This window comes from Cololabis saira, chromosome 20 (assembly GCF_033807715.1).
Source record: "Cololabis saira isolate AMF1-May2022 chromosome 20, fColSai1.1, whole genome shotgun sequence".
Taxonomy (NCBI): Eukaryota; Metazoa; Chordata; class Actinopteri; order Beloniformes; family Belonidae; genus Cololabis; species Cololabis saira.
In genome coordinates this window covers 34,724,681-34,742,556 of record NC_084606.1, presented here as the reverse complement: position 1 = coordinate 34,742,556, position 17,876 = coordinate 34,724,681, and the positions used below count along the sequence as shown (strand labels likewise).

The following is a 17,876-nucleotide window of genomic DNA, read 5'->3' as shown; positions in this document are numbered from 1 at the left end:
ACACGCACACACATATTATATATACGCACACACATACATACAGGGATTTTTAGAGATGGAGGGAGATTATCAGTGGTCTTGTATGTCTTCCATTTTCTAATAATTGCTCCCAGTTGATTTCTTCACACCAAGCTGCTGAACTATTGCAGATTCAGTCTTCCTAGCCTGGTGCAGGTCTACATATTGGATATTGGTATGGTATTTATGTGGTGTTTGTGTTGTCTATATAATACTTGTATGGATAATTATGTAATAATAGGCATGTTTACGTAGTATTTATATAGATTATATTTATATGGATATTGTGTAGATATGATAATAGCAATTATGTAAATCCATAGAGTTATAAAGGGGTAGGAACTAAGAAAGTGTACACTTCTTCCCACTCCTTTTTTTTCCGAACATATGTGAATATGAAGATCCATCCATCCATCCATTTTCTATACCCGCTTTATCCTTTGGAGGGTCATGGGGGTCTGCTGGAGCCTATCCCAGCTATTTTCAGGCGAGAGGGCAGGGGGTCACCCTGGACAGGTCACCAGTCCATCGCAGGGCCACATATACAGACAAACAACCAGACACACTCACACTTACACCTACGGGCAATTTAGAATCACCAATTAACCTAGCATGCATGTTTTTGGACTGTGGGAGGAAGCCGGAGTACCCGGAGGAAACCTACGCAAGCACGGAGAGAACATGCAAACTCCACACAGAAAGGTCCTGTTGAATATAAAAAATCCTGAATATGAAGATGTAAATGTTTATCTTTTTATTATTATTTTTACTTCATTTTATTAACATGTTTGAAATAAAAATTCATTCATTCATTCACATACATATATACGTACGTACCTACGTACGTACGTACGTACATACATACATACATACATACATACATACATACATACATACATACATACATACATACATACATACATACATACATGTATGTATGTATTACGTCAACTGAACTCCTCCTCTGGCTGTTTAGACAAGTGTTTTCAAAAAAGTTTCAAAGATTTTAGAATCAGATATGTTACAGATTATGAACTTTAATGTTAGATGTGTTTCCAGAGCGAGGCAGCACAGCGGCTTAGTGGTTAGCACTGTTGCTTCACAGCAAGAAGGTTCCTGGATTGCTCCGCTGAGCCAGTGAAAGACACCTGGTTCTTCCACCAGAAAGTGGCGTCAAATCAGTAGCTAGACTATTTTCCTCCATTGTTCCTGATGGTGGAATGACCTACAGAACTCTGTCAGATCTGCAGAGTCTGTACCTACTTTTAAGAACAAGCTAAAGACTCAGGTGCCTCATTTATAAAACAGTGTGTAGGATTCATACTAAAAGTGCACGTAAACCCAAAAGCCGAAAATGGCGGGCGCAAAAAAAAATCCGGATTTATAAAACCGTGTGCACGCACACTTGCACGCAATGTTTGCTTTATAAATCACAGTCCAGCTGGAAGGTTGCACAGGTGAATTCGCCTCATATCCCACCCTCTACACGCCCACTTCATACCATTAATGGGCAATGCAAAGTAGTATTTGCATATAAATGAGCCTGCTGAGCATGTGCAGCGGCTTCCTGCAGCCTGTTTCTCTGCGCGTCATATAAATAGTATAAAATAAAGCGAGTGAGTGGCAGCACGCCATTGCTGTGCTAAACGCTGTGAGTGCCACGGCGCAATTTCCACTGGGGACAGGGGGACATGTACCCCCACTTTTCAAAATCATGTTTTTGTCCCCCCACACTTTTTAAAGTGCTCCTCCCCTCCCATCTCCCCTCAGTGCTGCTCAAGGCTGATTTATGGTTCCGCATCACACCAACGCAGAGCCTACGCGGTAGGTGCGCGTCGCCGCGTACCCTACGCCGTAGGCTCTGCGTCGTTTTAACGCGGAACCATAATTTAGGCTGACGCCCGCGCGTAGAGGTATCACGCGCGCGTAAAACTCATTATATATTAAAAAAAAAAAAAATCTGAGTCCCTTTAGGGGCTCCGTAGAGTGGCCCGGCACTCATTTGTTCTGTCCTCAGTCACTCTCCAGTTGTCGCGGTGGGTGACTAGGAGGTCCCCGGCACGGCGTGTCCACCACGGCTGCAGCAGCAGTGTCCTGACTGACGCTGTGCATCAAACATAGAGGGACACGATCGGCGCTATTATATTAGTATATATATAAGTATATATATATTTATAAGTCTGATATGTGATGACATTAACAGTATGACATGAATATGGCTTCATTTCACCACCTCACCGCCTGCGTCGCCAGTTCCCCATATCTTACGACTGTTACGACCTACAGGAGGGTCAGGGTTGGCGTAGCGTAGAGATACCCACATTTTTCGGTTAGTTTTTTCTTTTTAAATCCCAACCTTTGCGTAGAAGGTGGCTTAAGCATCTTTCAAGCCCTGTTCTGTGCGCAAGCAAGCTTTATAAATGAGGCCCCAGCTCTTTAAGGAGCACTTCTGCATTTAGTAAACTTCTCTCCTCATCAGAATGAGTTAGAATATTCATCCAGCTCTTTGCAGCACTGAGAAAGCTGCATGCACTTATGACAAGATGATATTATGATGGCGAATTTTAAGATGTAGTTTTTTCGTATAAAGTGACTGTTGTGTTGGGTTGGGAATGAACATTTCAACCAAAAAACAAACGCAAATCATAAGAAAAAAAATAGCACACAGCAGACAGACCAGCACTGATCCAGCTGGACCTCCTATGTGATTTCTTGCTTGTGTGTCTCTCAGATGTAAGTCGCTTTCGATAAAAGCGTCGGTTAAATGGCACCAACAGTAGTAATAGTACGACTAGTAGTAGTAGTAGTAGTAAAAGTAGTAGATGATGTCCCCAGGGACAGGCCACAGATGCAGGCACACATGCAGGCACAGAGGCCGATGGTCACGGCCAAGCCCAGAAAGATGTAGACCAGCGTGGTGATCCAGAAGGAGAACAGGTAGAGAGTCTTGTCGCAGTAGGGATCTACAGACGTTGTGTTCTTGTCGTAGTTTGGCTGATAAATGGAGTAGATCCACACATTACCTACGGAGAAAATGAAAAATGTAGACATACATGCTGTAATCTGTCAAATATTTTTTTCTACTGATCAAACTTCACATTGTACCATGTGATTTTGTCAAATTCTGTATCATCTTTTGCAGATATGATTCCAATTTGAATTTAATTTGAAAGACCAGTTTGCTTCATCAAACTGATTTTTTTGATTATCGTACATCAACACCCAGGGATCAGTGTGTGAACAGCTCTCAGTTCAAACAGACATAGAAGGACATCTAGTGGCTCACATGTGTTACTACAGTCAGTTATTTCTCAACTGTCAGGCCTCCAAGAGCAGTTTACATATTTTAAATGCAGCATACTTTGCAGGCTTGCTGTCAGTTTGTAGCACACTCTGGTCTCAGTGAAATGATGCAACAATTGTTTCATACTAACTTACATTTATTCAAAAATGATGTTAAAACTATTGGGTCAAACATTTTAATTTTGTTGAGCTCATCTCTTACATTAGTTGTTGTTCCTACTGCTTTTAAACATGCCATTGTGCAACCCATTTTAAGAAAAGAAGATGAACCCATCTATTCTCTCCAATGTTCCTAATATCTAAACTTAATTACATGTTAATAAGTGTCGCTACAGCACAGACACTGTTTAATAGTTTATAATGATCTTCTTTATATTAAATCTTTAGACATGGTGCAAAAAAGAAGTTTTTTGAACTAGGTTGTAAAAATGTTCATTACTGCTATAAAGCTGGATATTTTAACATTGGAGTCAACGTGTTGAACCTCCTCTCTGAATGTCCCTCATGATATCCATATTTAGTTACTAAGTTACTAAGGTTAAAGTTGCAATAACTCCTACCTTCACACGGGATATAAAGTTGTAATAACGTGATAATAAATGAGCTGATTCATCTGTTAGAAGTTGCAGTTAGGTCAAATCAACATGAGTTTCAAAGGAAATGACACCTCCACATTAGCATTTCAACTGAACAGCTCTTATAAACACATATCACATGACCTTGCCTGCTTCCCGTGCACCTCCGACCAGCACCTCCGGTACTGGCAACCGCAGCAGAACCGTGGTGTGTGCATCCCTGGCACCGGCTTACGCCAAACTTACCGAAGCTTTTCCAACGCAGCAGGCCCAGTTTTTTGGGCCTCTGCCGGTAAGTTTTGATACAACTCTTAACTTCTACCATGTGTACACCGCAACTGTCTGAGTCTTCTCTCCGCTGTGGGCTCCCCTTGGAGCCCTCGCGAGTAAGTTTTGCTCTGCACCACCGGCTAAAGCAACTAGCTAGCTGCTCATTCTACCAATCTACCATTACTCCTTTACTGGTCACCGCTGTTTTCTGTCCTCAGCCACCACCACCTCCACCTCAACAAGCTTACCTGCTGGATGTAGCATGCTGTGGCTAATCCTGTGGATACTCCTGGGGTGCTCATTGCTCCTCTCTACCCGGACACTCGGCTCCTCGACGCTAGCTAACGTTAGTCTCCTGCTACCGCTCTCCACCCGGACCATGCCGCCGCTTCACTCCGCCTCGGACCACCACTACCACCCGCGTCTGACATCTGGTCGTCTCTGGCAAAACAATCCTCCACACAGTCGCTCAGGCCGCTTGTTTTCATACAACTTCACGTCGCCAAACTCCATTCCTTCCTTCTGGTCCTCCTGCCGTCCCGCAACTACTACGTTACGTCATCACAACAAACACCATTTGAATCTGTCCAATCTCCGTCCACTTCCTCAGTCCTCTCAGCCAATCACAAAACAACAACACCTGAAACTGGTTCTGTTCAACACCCGCTCACTCAACAACAAAAGCCTGCTATAATCTTGATTTCCTCTGTCTAACTGAAACCTGGGGCAAACCCCTGGACTATTTCTCTCTAAATCAGACCACTCCCCCCAACTTCACCTACATTGAAAAAGCTCACGCTGAGGGGCGGGGGGGCGGTGTTGCAGCAATATACAGAAAGGACATTAAAACAACCTCCATCCACATTCCCGACATTCCTTCATTCGAACACACTTCTGTAGCAGGGCGGGTGCTACGGGGCCCGACCGACAGGACAGAAAGGACACGGAGTTTCAGTGCAAGACCTCTTTTTATTCAGCAACTTCCAAACACCCACACACGTGCACAAGCACCTTCTCCCACAGCCCCCTTGCTGCTGTGCAGCCATGCCTTATGAAGGCAGGCAGGGTGGAGAGGTTGATGGGACACACCTGTGACCCATCACCTGAGTGGCTGCTGCTCTTCCACCCTGCCACAACTGCCTTCAAACTATCCGGCCCCACTCCTCTTGTCACTGACGTCATTTATCGCCCCCCCCCCCCCCCCCAAGCCAAACCCCTCCTTTCTCTTGGATTTCTTGGATTTTCTGACCCAGCTCTGCTCCATTTCTCCCTCTGTTCTCCTCCTGGGTGATTTCAACTTCCACGTCAACGATGCAAACTTTAAACCTGCTACTGAGTTCCTGGACCTGCTACACTGCCTCAACTTCACTCAACATATCGACTTCCCCACTCACACCCGCGGCCACAGCCGTGATCTCGTCTGCTCCACAGGCCTCACAATAAATCAGCTCTCCAGCCTCAACCTCCACGTGTCCGATCACCTGGCAATCACTATGGACATCAACATCCCCATCCCCACTCCCAAAGAATCACGCAAAATATCCTTCCGCAACATCAAATCCATTTCCCCCTCTGCCCTCTCAGCCTCTCTTGCCACTCAGATGTCCGCCTCCCCTCCCCGTCACCCGACAACCCCTCAGACCTCGTGGATGACTACAACCACACACTCTCCTCCTGTCTTGATCAACTAGCTCCCATCAAAACCAAAACAGTCACTTTCACACGCTCAGCACCCTGGTACACCCCTGAACTCCACAAAATGAAATCCCGTAAACGTCAACTCGAACGACTCTGCAAGAAATCTGGTTTAACTGTTCATCAACTCGCCTACACTGATCATCTCCACCAATACAAGGATGCCCTCAACTCAGCTCGCTCCACCTACTTCTCCAACATCATCCATCATCCATCATCCATACTCACTCCACCATGTCAACCACATCACAAGAACTGCTTTCTTCCACCTGAAAAATATTGCCCGTCTCGCCTTCCCTGCCGCTGAGACTTTGATCCACGCCTTCAACACCTCAAGACTCGACTACTGCAATAGCATCCTTTATGGCTCATCTTCCAAGGTTCTCAATAAACTCCAATACATTCAAAACTCTGCCGCCCGCCTGCTCACCCACAACCGCTCCCGTGACCACATCACCCCAGTCCTCCAGAAGCTCCACTGGCTCCCCATCCCTCAACAGATCCATTTTAAAATCCTTCTCCTCCACAAAGCCCTCCACAATCAGGCCCCCTGCTACCTCACCGACCTGCTCCACCGCCACACTCCCTCCCGCAGCCTCCGCTCCTCTGACGCCAACCTCCTGTCCCCTCCAGTCAGAACCAAGCACCGGACCTGGGGTGACAGAGCCTTCTCCATCGCTGCTCCCACCCTCTGGAACTCCCTCCCCAAACACATCTGTGACTGTACAGACCTCCCAACATTCAAATCCCATCTCAAAACTCACCTTTACAGAACTGCTTTTAATGTGTGATTAATGTCCTGTGTCATGTTGTGTCCTCATGTACTGTCCTGTGTCATGTAATTGTCCTATGTGTATTGCTTTTATTATTTTGACTCATGTAAAGCGTCTTTGAGTGCCTTGAAAAGCGCTATACAAATAAAATGTATTATTATTATTATAATTACCTCAGTGCTCCGCTGGAATTTATCTTTACTGAATATCGCTCTCCTAATGAGTTTCCTCTGGTGCATGTGAGTTGCAGTATTTTTAAAAGCAAAGTCAGCACTGCCACCAACACTTGCTATTCTGTCGCAAAAATGCTATTTAAACTGTCATTAAGGCTGACTGGTACTTTTATCTACCGGGATGCAAGCAGAAGCCTCCATGTGCCGCATCACGGGCAATGCTAAAGACAGAAACTGTATCACAGTGACTGACTGAAGTAGCCAATTCTGCAACCACTGACCGTAAATGACAGTCCAGTTTTTCCTAGGCACGATGCCGGCGTTACTAGTAGTGAACTCAATCAACGTCGAGGGATACACTGTAACGAAGCCCCCCCCCCCCTCATATCTTGAAATGTGATGTCAAAGAAGGCAAGTGATGGTCCAATGTGGCCCCAGTCAGGATATTAACAAGGCTGTTAGCCACTGAGGATTAATTATGCAAGTTCATCTTAAGGTAAGATATCAAATCGCCCTACCCTCATATAAATCTGGGAAATATTTGACTTTTTTACTCTCTTACTCTCTTCTGCTCCCTCCCTATCCTTTCTGCATTTGGACATTTACTGTTTTAAGTTACACTGGGAGATTTCTGCTCTCTAACTCTGCTGCCCATGGTGCAGAAAACGGATGCATATTGCGTAATTAACACGTTGTTAAAGTGTAGTGTTCGTAGTTATGTTAGCAGGATTTGAGTGAGACTGCATTTGAAAAAGTTCAAATTTTCTTGACCACACAGATAAGCTACATAGCAGACTTCTGTGATGAGTATTTGCTGTGCTGGGCATGTTGGTTGATACTGTAGTTAAGTTCTGGGACTCGTAACCTTGCCATCTGTAGCGGAGCCGGGGGGGGGGCAAGGGGGTGGTCGCCACGGGCCCACAAGCTCATAGGGCCCCGTTTTGTGTGATACGTTCATATATAATCGTAAATTGTAGGCTATAATAATAATAAAATGTGCATTGTGCGGCCAGTGTAGGCTAATTCTTACTTTACAACTGTCCTGAACGCATCGGGGCTGTGAGCCAACGCTGATAGGCTGTGAAGCCTGATTTATGGTTTTGCGTTAAATCGACGCAGAGCCTACGGCGTAGGGTACGGCGCAGTCTATGGCGAGGTTACGCGGCGTATCGTGCGAATCGCCGCATACTTTATGCCGTAGGCGCTGCGTTGGTGTAAAGCGGAACCATAAATCCGCCTTAACAGTTACAGCCAATTTTCTCTGCCAATTTGCGGCCATGAAGGAGATGAGCGATAAACGTTAAAAGAGGACTAAGCATGTATAAAGTTTTGAATGTTACCCCGTTTTCCACGTTACCTGGATTATTATTGTTGTTTGATGGGTAGGATGAGGTGTTGTTGAATGTTAAAATGACTATCATAAGGGCCCATGGAGAATGCTCCGCCCCCTCTGTACTGATACTGACGCTCCGCAACTGCTTGCCATACCTTAGCTTTGACTGAATTGATGCCACTGGCAAAGACCAATCTCAGTCACAATCAAACCTGCCATCACAAAGTCTCAAGTACCCTTTCGACGCCGTTTCAACCTCATGAAGGCCAAGTGAGTATAGCGAGGGGAATGGAAAAGACTCTAACAGACACTGAACCCACACCTGACAACTACACTAAGTTCGTTCAGGCTGTAAAGAAGACTGCTCGCGCACACATCCCACGTGGATGCCGAAAGGAATACATCGCAGGCCTCACAGAAGAGTCCTCACAACTGCTAGACAGCTATGAAACAGAGTTCCAAAAGGACCCGTTCTCAGACACCACCAGTGATCTCAGCGATGCACTCATGGACTCCTTAGGGGAGGAGAGGCGGAAAGCCTGGAAGCAATGTTCCCTCTAAGCTGCGCACGTGCGCAATCGCGCACTGACCGCATATTCTCAGCGCACAAGAAAGTCTATCCAGCGCAGTGCTTTAAGTGGGCCGGTACGCGCCGGTACGGAGTACCCCCACTTCTCAATATTAGCCTCTGGCGTACCGGGACTTCTCATGAGCTCAGTTCTCTGCTCTCTCCTTGAGATTTGGCTACAGTGGCGTTGCAACGCGACTGCCCCTCGTGAGACGTTCACTTGCAAAGCCTGATTTATGGTTCCGCGCTAAATCGACGCAGAGCCTACGGCGTAGGCTCTGCGTTGGTGTTACGCGGGACCATAAATCAGTTTACGGAGGTCCCGCGAGTCGAGAGGAGGAGAAGTATTCAAGGATTTGGGGAATACAAGGAGCTGTGGGGATCCCGGACACGAGAAAGTCTGAAGCCTCTGCTAAAAGCTATCCATACCATTGCTGTGTCTACCAGCAGTACTGGGGTTGAGGGGGGATGAGGGGAGATGGCACCCCCCCCTGAAATAAAAACGGTCCAAATCATCCCCCCTGAAATAAAAAGGGTCCAAATCATCCCCCCCTGAAATAAAAACGGTCCAAATCATCCCCCCTGAAATAAAACGGTCCAAATCATCCCCCCCTGAAATAAAAACGGTCCAAATCATCCCCCCTGAAATAAAAACGGTCCAAATCATCCCCCCTGAAATAAAAACGGTCCAAATCATCCCCCCTGTAAAACTGCCATCCCTCCTTTCCATCCCTCAAGTCATTTCATCAATGAATGTGGTTTTACTGCTATTTCAACTTAGAGTCAATTTAGAGTCATCACCAGAAAAATAACACCAGAAAAATAACTTATTTGACAATTTCCACCTGTTTCAAGTAAATTTTCACTTGAAATAAGTAGAAAAATCTGCCAGTGGAACAAGATTTATCTTCTCATTACAAGCAAAAAAAATCTTGTTCCACTGGCAGATTTTTCTACTTATTTCAAGTGAAAATCGACTTGAAACAAGTGAAAATGGTCAATTAAAACAAAATTTTGTCGACATTTCAACTTTTTTCATAAAATTTTTGACTTTTTTTTCTCAGAATCTCAACTTTTCTCTGGACATTAATAAAATAAAAAAATAAGTAGAAAAATCTGCCACTGGAACAAGACTTTTTTGCTTGTAATGAGAAGATAAATCTTGTCCCACTGGCAGATTTTTCTACTTATTTCAAGTGAAAATTTACTTGAAACAGGTGAAAATTGTTGTTTTTTCCAGTGACGAGTCTTGTTTTTAAGTGTAATGAGATACTTAAAAATAAAGCGTGCATATGTGATGTTGCTCACAGTCGTCCTCAGTTTGCTCAGGGAGCTTGCGTGTGTGCCCAGATACATGAAAAATTAGAGGGAACATTGCCTGGAAGGATCTTGTAGAGAACATCGACATGACTCAGAACAGCAAAAAAGCCTGGTCTACAATTCGGAAATTAAATGGTGACAAGATCACACCACCTGTTATATCCGATGTAACACCAAACCAGGTTGGGAGCCAACTGGTGGCCAAGGGAGAAGAGCCGCGAAGCGCAGGGCCAAAGGACAACACCATCTCACCACCATCCCGGGCAATCAGCAGAACATGTCCATCCTAACAAAGCCCTTCAACCATGAAGAGTTTGAAGAAGGACTAAACACCATGAAGCCGGGCAAAGCTGCAGGCCCCGATGACATACTGTCCGAGATGATAACACACCTAGGCCCAGTCACCAAACAATGGCTCCTGGACATGTATAACACCTGTCTACAAACCCAGCATATACCAACGATCTGGAGGAAAGCCATCACCATCGCTCTCCTAAAACCTGGAAAAGACCCCAACCTCACCAAAAGCTACCGGCCCATCTCCCTACTTTGCACTACCTACAAGCTGTTTGAGAGACTACTCCTTAGTTGACTATCCCCCCAGATAGACGCTGAGCTAATCAAAGATCAAGCTGGATTTAGACCTGGAAAATCCTGCACAGGCCAACTGCTAAACCTTACCCAGTACATCGAGGATGGCTACCAGAAAAAGCTGATAACAGGAGTTGCCTTTGTTGATCTTTCGGCAGCTTATGGCACCGTCCAACAAAGGCTGCTGATCAAAAAACTTTTCGACCTCACAGCGGATGCTAAACTGTGCAACATTATAAGATGTCTCCTGAGCAACCGGATGTTCTACATCACACTCAATAAAAAAAGAAGATGGTTCCACCAGAACAACGGACTGCCGCAGGGCAGCGTCCTGGCACCTCTCCTATTCAACATTTACACCAACGACCAGCCCCGACCAGAAGGATGCAGCAGGTTCATCTATGCAGATGACCTAGACATGACAACGCAGCAGCATACCTTCTCGGAGGTGGAGTCGACCCTGGAACAAGGACTGACAGATATGTCCACATACTTTGTGGAAAACCACCTGCGTCCAAACCCTGGGAAGACCCAAATTTGTAGCTTCCACCTCAAAAACAAGGAGGCCAAACAGGAGCTCAACGTAACTTGGGATGGAATAAGGCTTGACAACCACCAGCACCCAGTCTACCTGGGTGTAACCTTGGACCGTACCCTGAGCTACAAAGAGCACGTCCAGAAGACCAGAGCCAAGGTGTCCACCAGGAACAACCTCCTGCGCCAACTCACCAACTCAAAGTGGGGAGCCCACCCAAGCACGCTGCGTACCACAGTACTAGCCCTATGCTTTTCAACCGCCGAATATGCCTGCCCAGCATGGTATAAATCAAGTCACGCACGCAAACTGGACCCTGTCCTCAACGAGACCTGCAGGATAGTGACTGGGTGCATCAAAACAGCCCCCACACACTGACTCCAAGCCCTCTCAGGCATCGCACCCCCTGACATCCGCAGAGCAGTCACCGCCAAAGCAGAGCGCAGCAAGCAGGCCCATGACAACCGGCACTCACTGCACGAACACCTCGCCCCCCATAAAGGGCTCACACCCAGAAGCAGCTTCCTGGATACCTCTCCAGAACTGGGGACCATCTGTCGCCAGGACCACGGAGTGGCAAAACCAGTGGAACAGCCTGGGCAGCCAGACAACCCAATAGACAGAGAGAGGCATCATCCCAGATGAATGTCTAGCAACTGGCCATGACCAACCATGGGCTATCTGGAAAACCCTAAACCATTTGCGGGTCGGCAAAGGACGGTGCAAGGCATCCATGATAAAAAGGAAATGAACATGCTCTGATGCATGCGTGTGGGGAACCACAAACAATGGACCACATCATGAGATGCATATCTGCTCCACAATGCACTGGAGATGACCTGGCCGAACCCAACGCTGCTGCACTCGCCTGCGCCACCCATTGGAAGGACATCGTATAGAGGACGGCCAGACACGAAGAACAAGAATCTACCAGTGATGATTATGTAATTTAGGTGCACTACAGTGGATGTAGCCTCAGTGTCAGGGAACACTCTTTAATGCCAACAGATACATTCTTCAACATTCATAGCAGTAGTCTGGCGTCTGACCACCACTGCAGAATTTTAACAGATGAATCTTCACTGATTAAAGCAAAGAGGAATGGGTTATTTGTCATATTTATTGTCATCAAGACCCACCAGCAATAAACCAGCAGAAGAGGAAGGTGGACATCAGCGAGTTCCAGCATGTGCAGACCCTGCTCAGGGAGGTGGGAGGCCCATCTCTGGGCTGCTGGGTGCCGGGGAGACAGGGGAACACTGCCATCAAGACGCCAAAGACCCCCGACACGATCAGATAGATGGGGATGTAGGGCTGCCGGGGACAGTCATGCAGGTATACTGCCCCTGGTGGACAGAGAGGGGAAGGATGCTACTCAAACATTTACAGGTTCACAGCTGCAAACGTGCTGACAACTTCAGTAAAACACCTGTATGATTAGTCAAGGTTTCTGTTACTCACCGATTGCAATGTGAACAATGGGCAGGATGCAACCAAAAAGCTTTGAAATGACTGTAAGAAAACAAAAAACAATTCAAATTTAATGGATATTTTATAACAACAAGAAATCTATGAGAGGAGTGCATGTGTCCCTGACAATATCTCACCTTGTACAGGTGCTGGGAACCGAGAAAACTCAGGTGCTTCGTAAATAACGCTACTGGTTGTCATGGTTGGTATGAAAGAATTCAACCTGCAAGGAAATATAAAGAATTGCAGCATGAAAAGAAGCTGCTATTATTGCTCAACAATTCAAGTCAGCAAACTGAGAGTATGATAAGTCATCTGTGTTGAGAAGGGAGGGAGGACAACAGGGAGAACAACAGGAAGAGCCCAGTACAGCCCAAACAGCTGAAGTGGCGACCAGCATGGTCTGCTGCCTGACAAATGTTAATGTCAGTCCCAAGTCGCTATCCAATGAACTTCAATGTTTTTACTTCCTCATTCCGCAACAAAAATTGGATGTTCCAACTTAGAGAAGAGAACCTTTTTGAAAAGGTTTTCATATTGCACCCTTGTGTGAGACCTGGTATTGCAACATAAGGTGCCTTTATTCATTGTGTTACTTCTCATAGAAACTTTCATTGCCTTTGTTTGATCTTTCAAGGATGTAGAACTATTGAAAAAAATAATTTTTGTTTAAAAAAGAAAAACCCAAGCAGACCACACAAGAAATAAAAGCCCAGTTGAGAAGTCCTGATATGACTGGAATAGACTATACAGGAACTATAAGTATTTCCTCACATATGTTGGGCACTACAGGACTATAAAGTATTTTTGTTTTATCTTAACACCATTTCGTGTACAAGTAAAACTTTTTATGATGAATTTAACAATGCATGTGTTAGAAAGCATGTGATACTTGAAATATAAACTAAATCTTAACGAATTCTTAATGAAGACTGGGTTAACTACTCACTGTCATTTTGAAACACCTTTACTGTAAATAATTGGAGAAAAGTTGTAATGAGGTTCAAATATTTCACTTGGTTTAAAAAGATCGAAAGCCTAATTTGTTCAATGTACTATTTTTGAGGTATTATATTTCTCCATAATCGCTGGTAACTCCCATATTCCTTTTCAGTACTAAGTTGATTACTCACCGATAATGGGCTTTTATCCCAAATTCTAAATAAACATAGTCGAAGGTAGAAGGAAGATACAAGTTCAGAAGAAGATTTACCTTAAAACAAAAATCACTGCCCCACCTTAATAATTATATTAAATAATACAAATAAAGAAACTGACCTTTCACTTCAGGTTGTGTCTGACTTCACTGAGTTTCTTGCTGCGTTTGTAACAATCACGCCTCCTCGTTATAAAGCCTGCTGATTCCGGGATCGCGCAGGCACACAGACAGAGGTGCGGTCACAAGATCAAATGATAAGAATAATGATGCCAAGATGCCAGGAAGGAAGGAAGGAAGGAAGGAAGGAAGAAAGAAAGAAAGAAAGAAAGAAAGAAAGAAAGAAAGAAAGAAAGAAAGAAAGAAAGAAAGAAAGAAAGAAAGAAAGAAAGAAAGAAAGAAAGAAAGAAAGAAAGAAAGAAAGAAAGAAAGAAAGAAGTTGATCAGGATGAATTTATGTGAAAATGCTTAATCTGGACAACATTGAGGCTGTTGATGGTTTCCTTTTCTTTTGCGAGGGTGGATACAAAGTTAAATTGTAGTGTTTCAGTGCTGCAAATGGAGATATTTATTAATGGTGAAAATAAAAAGGGATCAAATTATGTTCATTATTGCATTGTATGAAAATGCAAATTACCTTTTTTTAAATAGTATAAATTGATATGAATCTTTCAATAATGGCAGTAGCTAAAGAGACAATAAAACAACATATTACTTTTTTTTAAATATTTTTTTATCACGGTTTTTTCCCCATTTTATCACCCAGTGCTCCTACCTAACAGTCCTGGGCATTGCCATCCTCTACCAACCCGGGGAGGGCCCTGCACTGAGCTCAGGTCTCCTCCTTAACCTGAGGAGTGAGCAGGCCGCATCTTTTCACCAGGCAGGGTGGGGTTTCTCCGGCCGGACGTAGCGCGTGGAAGGATCACGCTATTCCGGCCGGATCCTCCCCACCCCATCTGGTGCCCCGGTTGGCCAGAGGGGGCATGTATAGCCCAGGACTGTGTGCATGTTTTTGTGAGGGTAGCTCACATTGCTACCCAGGGGAACACGGGGAGAACATGCAAACTCCACACAGAAAGATCCTTTCGCCAACCCCACCCAGGGTGTGGGCACTGAAGCCATGGGGGAACTAACACGCACTTCAGCGCCCACAGCGTCCCTCCTTGCTGTGAGACGGCTGCACTACCTGCTGCGCCACCGTGCCCCAAAAAACAACATATGACAAAGTGCAGAGGACACTAGCTGAGAAAACATGGAGATACAATGTAATACAAAGAAACAGGTAGCAAAATCAAAACAAAAGGCATAGACACATACACCGACACACACACGCACACACGCACACAGAAAATGAATCGTGGTCTATGTAGAGTCTCAATCTGGAATACTGTAGAGCAGGGGTGCCCAATCCTGGTCCTCGAGAGCCCCTATCCAGCATGTTTTAGATGTTTCCCTTCTTCCTCACACCTGATTCTAATTACTCGTCATCTTTAGCTTGTCATAAAGGTCTGGACAGTTCTGTTGTTGAAACAGCTACTTTTATCACGGTGGGCTTAAGCAGGGAAACATCTAAAACATGCTGGATAGGGGCTCTCGAGGACCAGGATTGGGCACCCCTGCTGTAGAGTATATAGAGAGTGTAGAGTGTCATGGTGTTGGATGTGGGATGAAATCCTCTGTTCATTGTGAAGAGCTTCCTTGTCTTGATATCAGTGGCTCCCAACTCTTCCTGTGGCCATTTTACAATACTGTACCAGCAGGAAACCTGATTACTGGTAGCGCACACGTGTTGATGGTGGAGACTTTCTTCTTCCCATTCACCTGGCTCTTCTGAATATGCCTTACTTTTGTCATGGCTGTGTTTATCCTAGTGAACTGATCAGTGAGTCAGTGTCTCAGGTTGGTTTATGGCTTGATGTTATCCATTGAGAGGGAGTGGCCGATCATTGCTCCACTTCTGAACTGGTATCTGTAGCCACTCTTGGCTGAGAGGGTTCAGGCCTATGAAGAACGATGGGCTTGGCTTTGAGTTGGCCTCTGGTGTCTCCAGTTTCATTATGATACCTATAAAGAGAAAATTCCCTCTTATAATTCACAACTGATGAATGCAAGGAAGTGATACTTTTCTGACATCCTCACCAGAAACAGTCATAATGTGTGGGCCTCATTAGATAAGATAAGACTTTATCGTCTGTTACACAAGGTTACAGAAATATTGTCTTTGACGAGGCTCCAGTCACAAAGAAACATTCAAACAGACATATACAAACATGACATGGGGTGTTGAGGTATCAGCTGACTGTGGTGCTCGTTTTGCGCTGTTCAGTATGGCTATTGCAGAGGGGATGAAGGATTTCTTGTAGATATGTTTATAGGCCAGTGGTACATTAAAATGCCTGCCTTATGGTAGTAGCTGGAAGGAGTGATGGGAGGGTAAGAAGGGTACTTTGTGATCAGGTTGGCTTCCTGATCCCAGAGTGGCTGTACAGCTCAGAAAGGGGAGATGGGGGGACAGTTATTTTGGCAGCATGATTCACTTTACGTCAGAGTCCTGTTTTGTTTTTGGCAGTGAGTTGGTTGTACCAGGAAGAGATATTGAAAGAAAGAAATGATTCAATGAGGGAGCGCTAAACCAAGTTTAACACATATCCTTGCAGACCTGGAAAGTTTTGTGAGCAGGTGGAGACATTGTTGTGCTTTTTTATATGTTCTGGCTGAGATTTGAGAGAAGGACAGGGAAGTGTCTATTTCTCTGCCCAAGTACCTGAATACTTACACTTGTTCCACTGGCTGAACCCTGGACGCTAAGTGGCTGAAACAGCGGCGATGCCTTGTCTGCCCCCTCAACAAGACTCCTTCATTTTTGTGATGTTGAGCTCCAAAGAGAGCTTCACTGTTACAAATGATATTATTGGTGTACATAGAGAAGAGGGTTGGGGATCAAATGCAACCTTGAGGGAGTCCAGTGTTTAAAATCAGCTTTGTTGATTAAACCCCATTGAAATACACCTGGTGTGGTCTGTCCAGCAGAAAGCTTTTAGTCCACATTTTCAGTATTGGGTGAACCCTGAAGATCAGAAAGGTGATGTAAAAGTTTATCAATGCTCACAGTGTTAAAAGCGGAGGGAAAGTCCATGAATGTAATCCCGGTGTATGGATGTGTTGAATCCAGGTTCTTGGTGACAGTGCTTAAAAGTGTGAGGCTTGCATCCTCCACACCACGCCTTGCTCTGTAAGCAAACTGGAATGGGTATAGTTTGTCTGACACCATCCCTGATAGGAGGTTGCATACCACCCTTTCCATACATTTGCACAGCACAGATGTTAGTGCCACTGGTCTGTAGTCCTTTAGGTCCTTAGCAGGTGCCTTTTTGAGAATTGGAATGAAAATGGACTCTCTCCACTAGCCAGAGTACAGGGGGTGTTGGAACAGCCTGGTGAGGATGCCACTTAGTTGAGTGGAGCATTCTTTCAGCACCCTGCCTCTAAGCCTGCAGGGCCAGATGTCTAATGTGGGTTGACTCTGCGGAATCTGGAGGTCATCAGCTGCTCATCGATAAAGAGGGGTTGGAGGTAGGAACTGGGGCTTGGGGGCGCCCAGGTGGGTGTTGTGCTGCCCCCATTGAAATGGGTGAAGAAGACGTTCAATTTCTATGCAAGAGTTGGGTCTGAGTAGGCAGCCCCTGCAGGCTTGGGTGTTCTGCCCATCATGATATTCAAGCCTTGCCATGCTTCCCTCTGTCCCATTTGTTTGATGTAGGTATGTTAACATGTTAAAATCATTGCCCACTTGTTGAAAAAACAAATCCCAGTCAATCCCAATCCCAGTCAGTTCAAAACAGCCCCTTAAAGATTAGGCGGACTCCTTATTTCATACTCTAATACATAGTGTAATGGGTTTCCCCTTTGTCAATTGTGACCTGTATTTTGGAAGTAACAAAATAATATTGTGGTCAAGGCGGCCAAGGGGTGGGTGGGATTTTGAAATATATGTAGGTATTGTTAGTAAGACACACTTGCATCTTCTATCAGACTTTCAGAAGGTACTCATTCTCTCAGCGTTGGTAAGGGGTCACCTTAGCTTAAGCCATCC

The 17,876-nt window shown here is 45.2% G+C and overlaps 1 protein-coding gene across 2 annotated transcripts; it reads right to left on the bottom strand.

The window, feature by feature from the left end:
* Window positions 1-663: 663 nt before the first annotated feature.
* LOC133420017 (transmembrane protein 272-like) lies at window positions 664-13,964 on the bottom strand. 2 transcript variants are annotated; one of them, XR_009770573.1, is made up of 6 exons: window positions 13,903-13,964; window positions 12,762-12,847; window positions 12,616-12,666; window positions 12,294-12,500; window positions 1,902-3,041; window positions 664-1,835 (listed from the first exon to the last, which is right to left on the bottom strand). XR_009770573.1 is itself a non-coding variant. In XM_061709561.1 (5 exons), the coding sequence occupies exons 2-5, from the start codon at window positions 12,823-12,825 to the stop codon at window positions 2,779-2,781; spliced, it is 585 nt and encodes a 194-aa protein (XP_061565545.1). In that variant the 5' UTR covers window positions 12,826-12,847; window positions 13,903-13,964; the 3' UTR covers window positions 664-2,778. The 2 variants fall into 2 exon arrangements, 1 of the variants encoding a protein (XP_061565545.1); XM_061709561.1 differs by having other exon boundaries at window positions 664-3,041.
* Between the last annotated feature and the right edge of the window lie 3,912 nt (window positions 13,965-17,876).

What these genes read in the sequence shown, in the direction of transcription:
- LOC133420017 (XM_061709561.1), bottom strand. Translation starts at nt 12,825, where the DNA reads ATGACAACCAGTAGCGTTATTTACGAAGCACCTGAGTTTTCTCGGTTC. An exon ending in CATTGTTCACATTGCAATCG is followed by an intron (nt 12,501 to 12,615) that starts GTGAGTAACAGA and finishes TCTGTCCACCAG; the next exon opens with GGGCAGTATACCTGCATGAC. An exon ending in CTTCTGCTGGTTTATTGCTG is followed by an intron (nt 3,042 to 12,293) that starts GTGGGTCTTGAT and finishes TTTTCTCCGTAG; the next exon opens with GTAATGTGTGGATCTACTCC.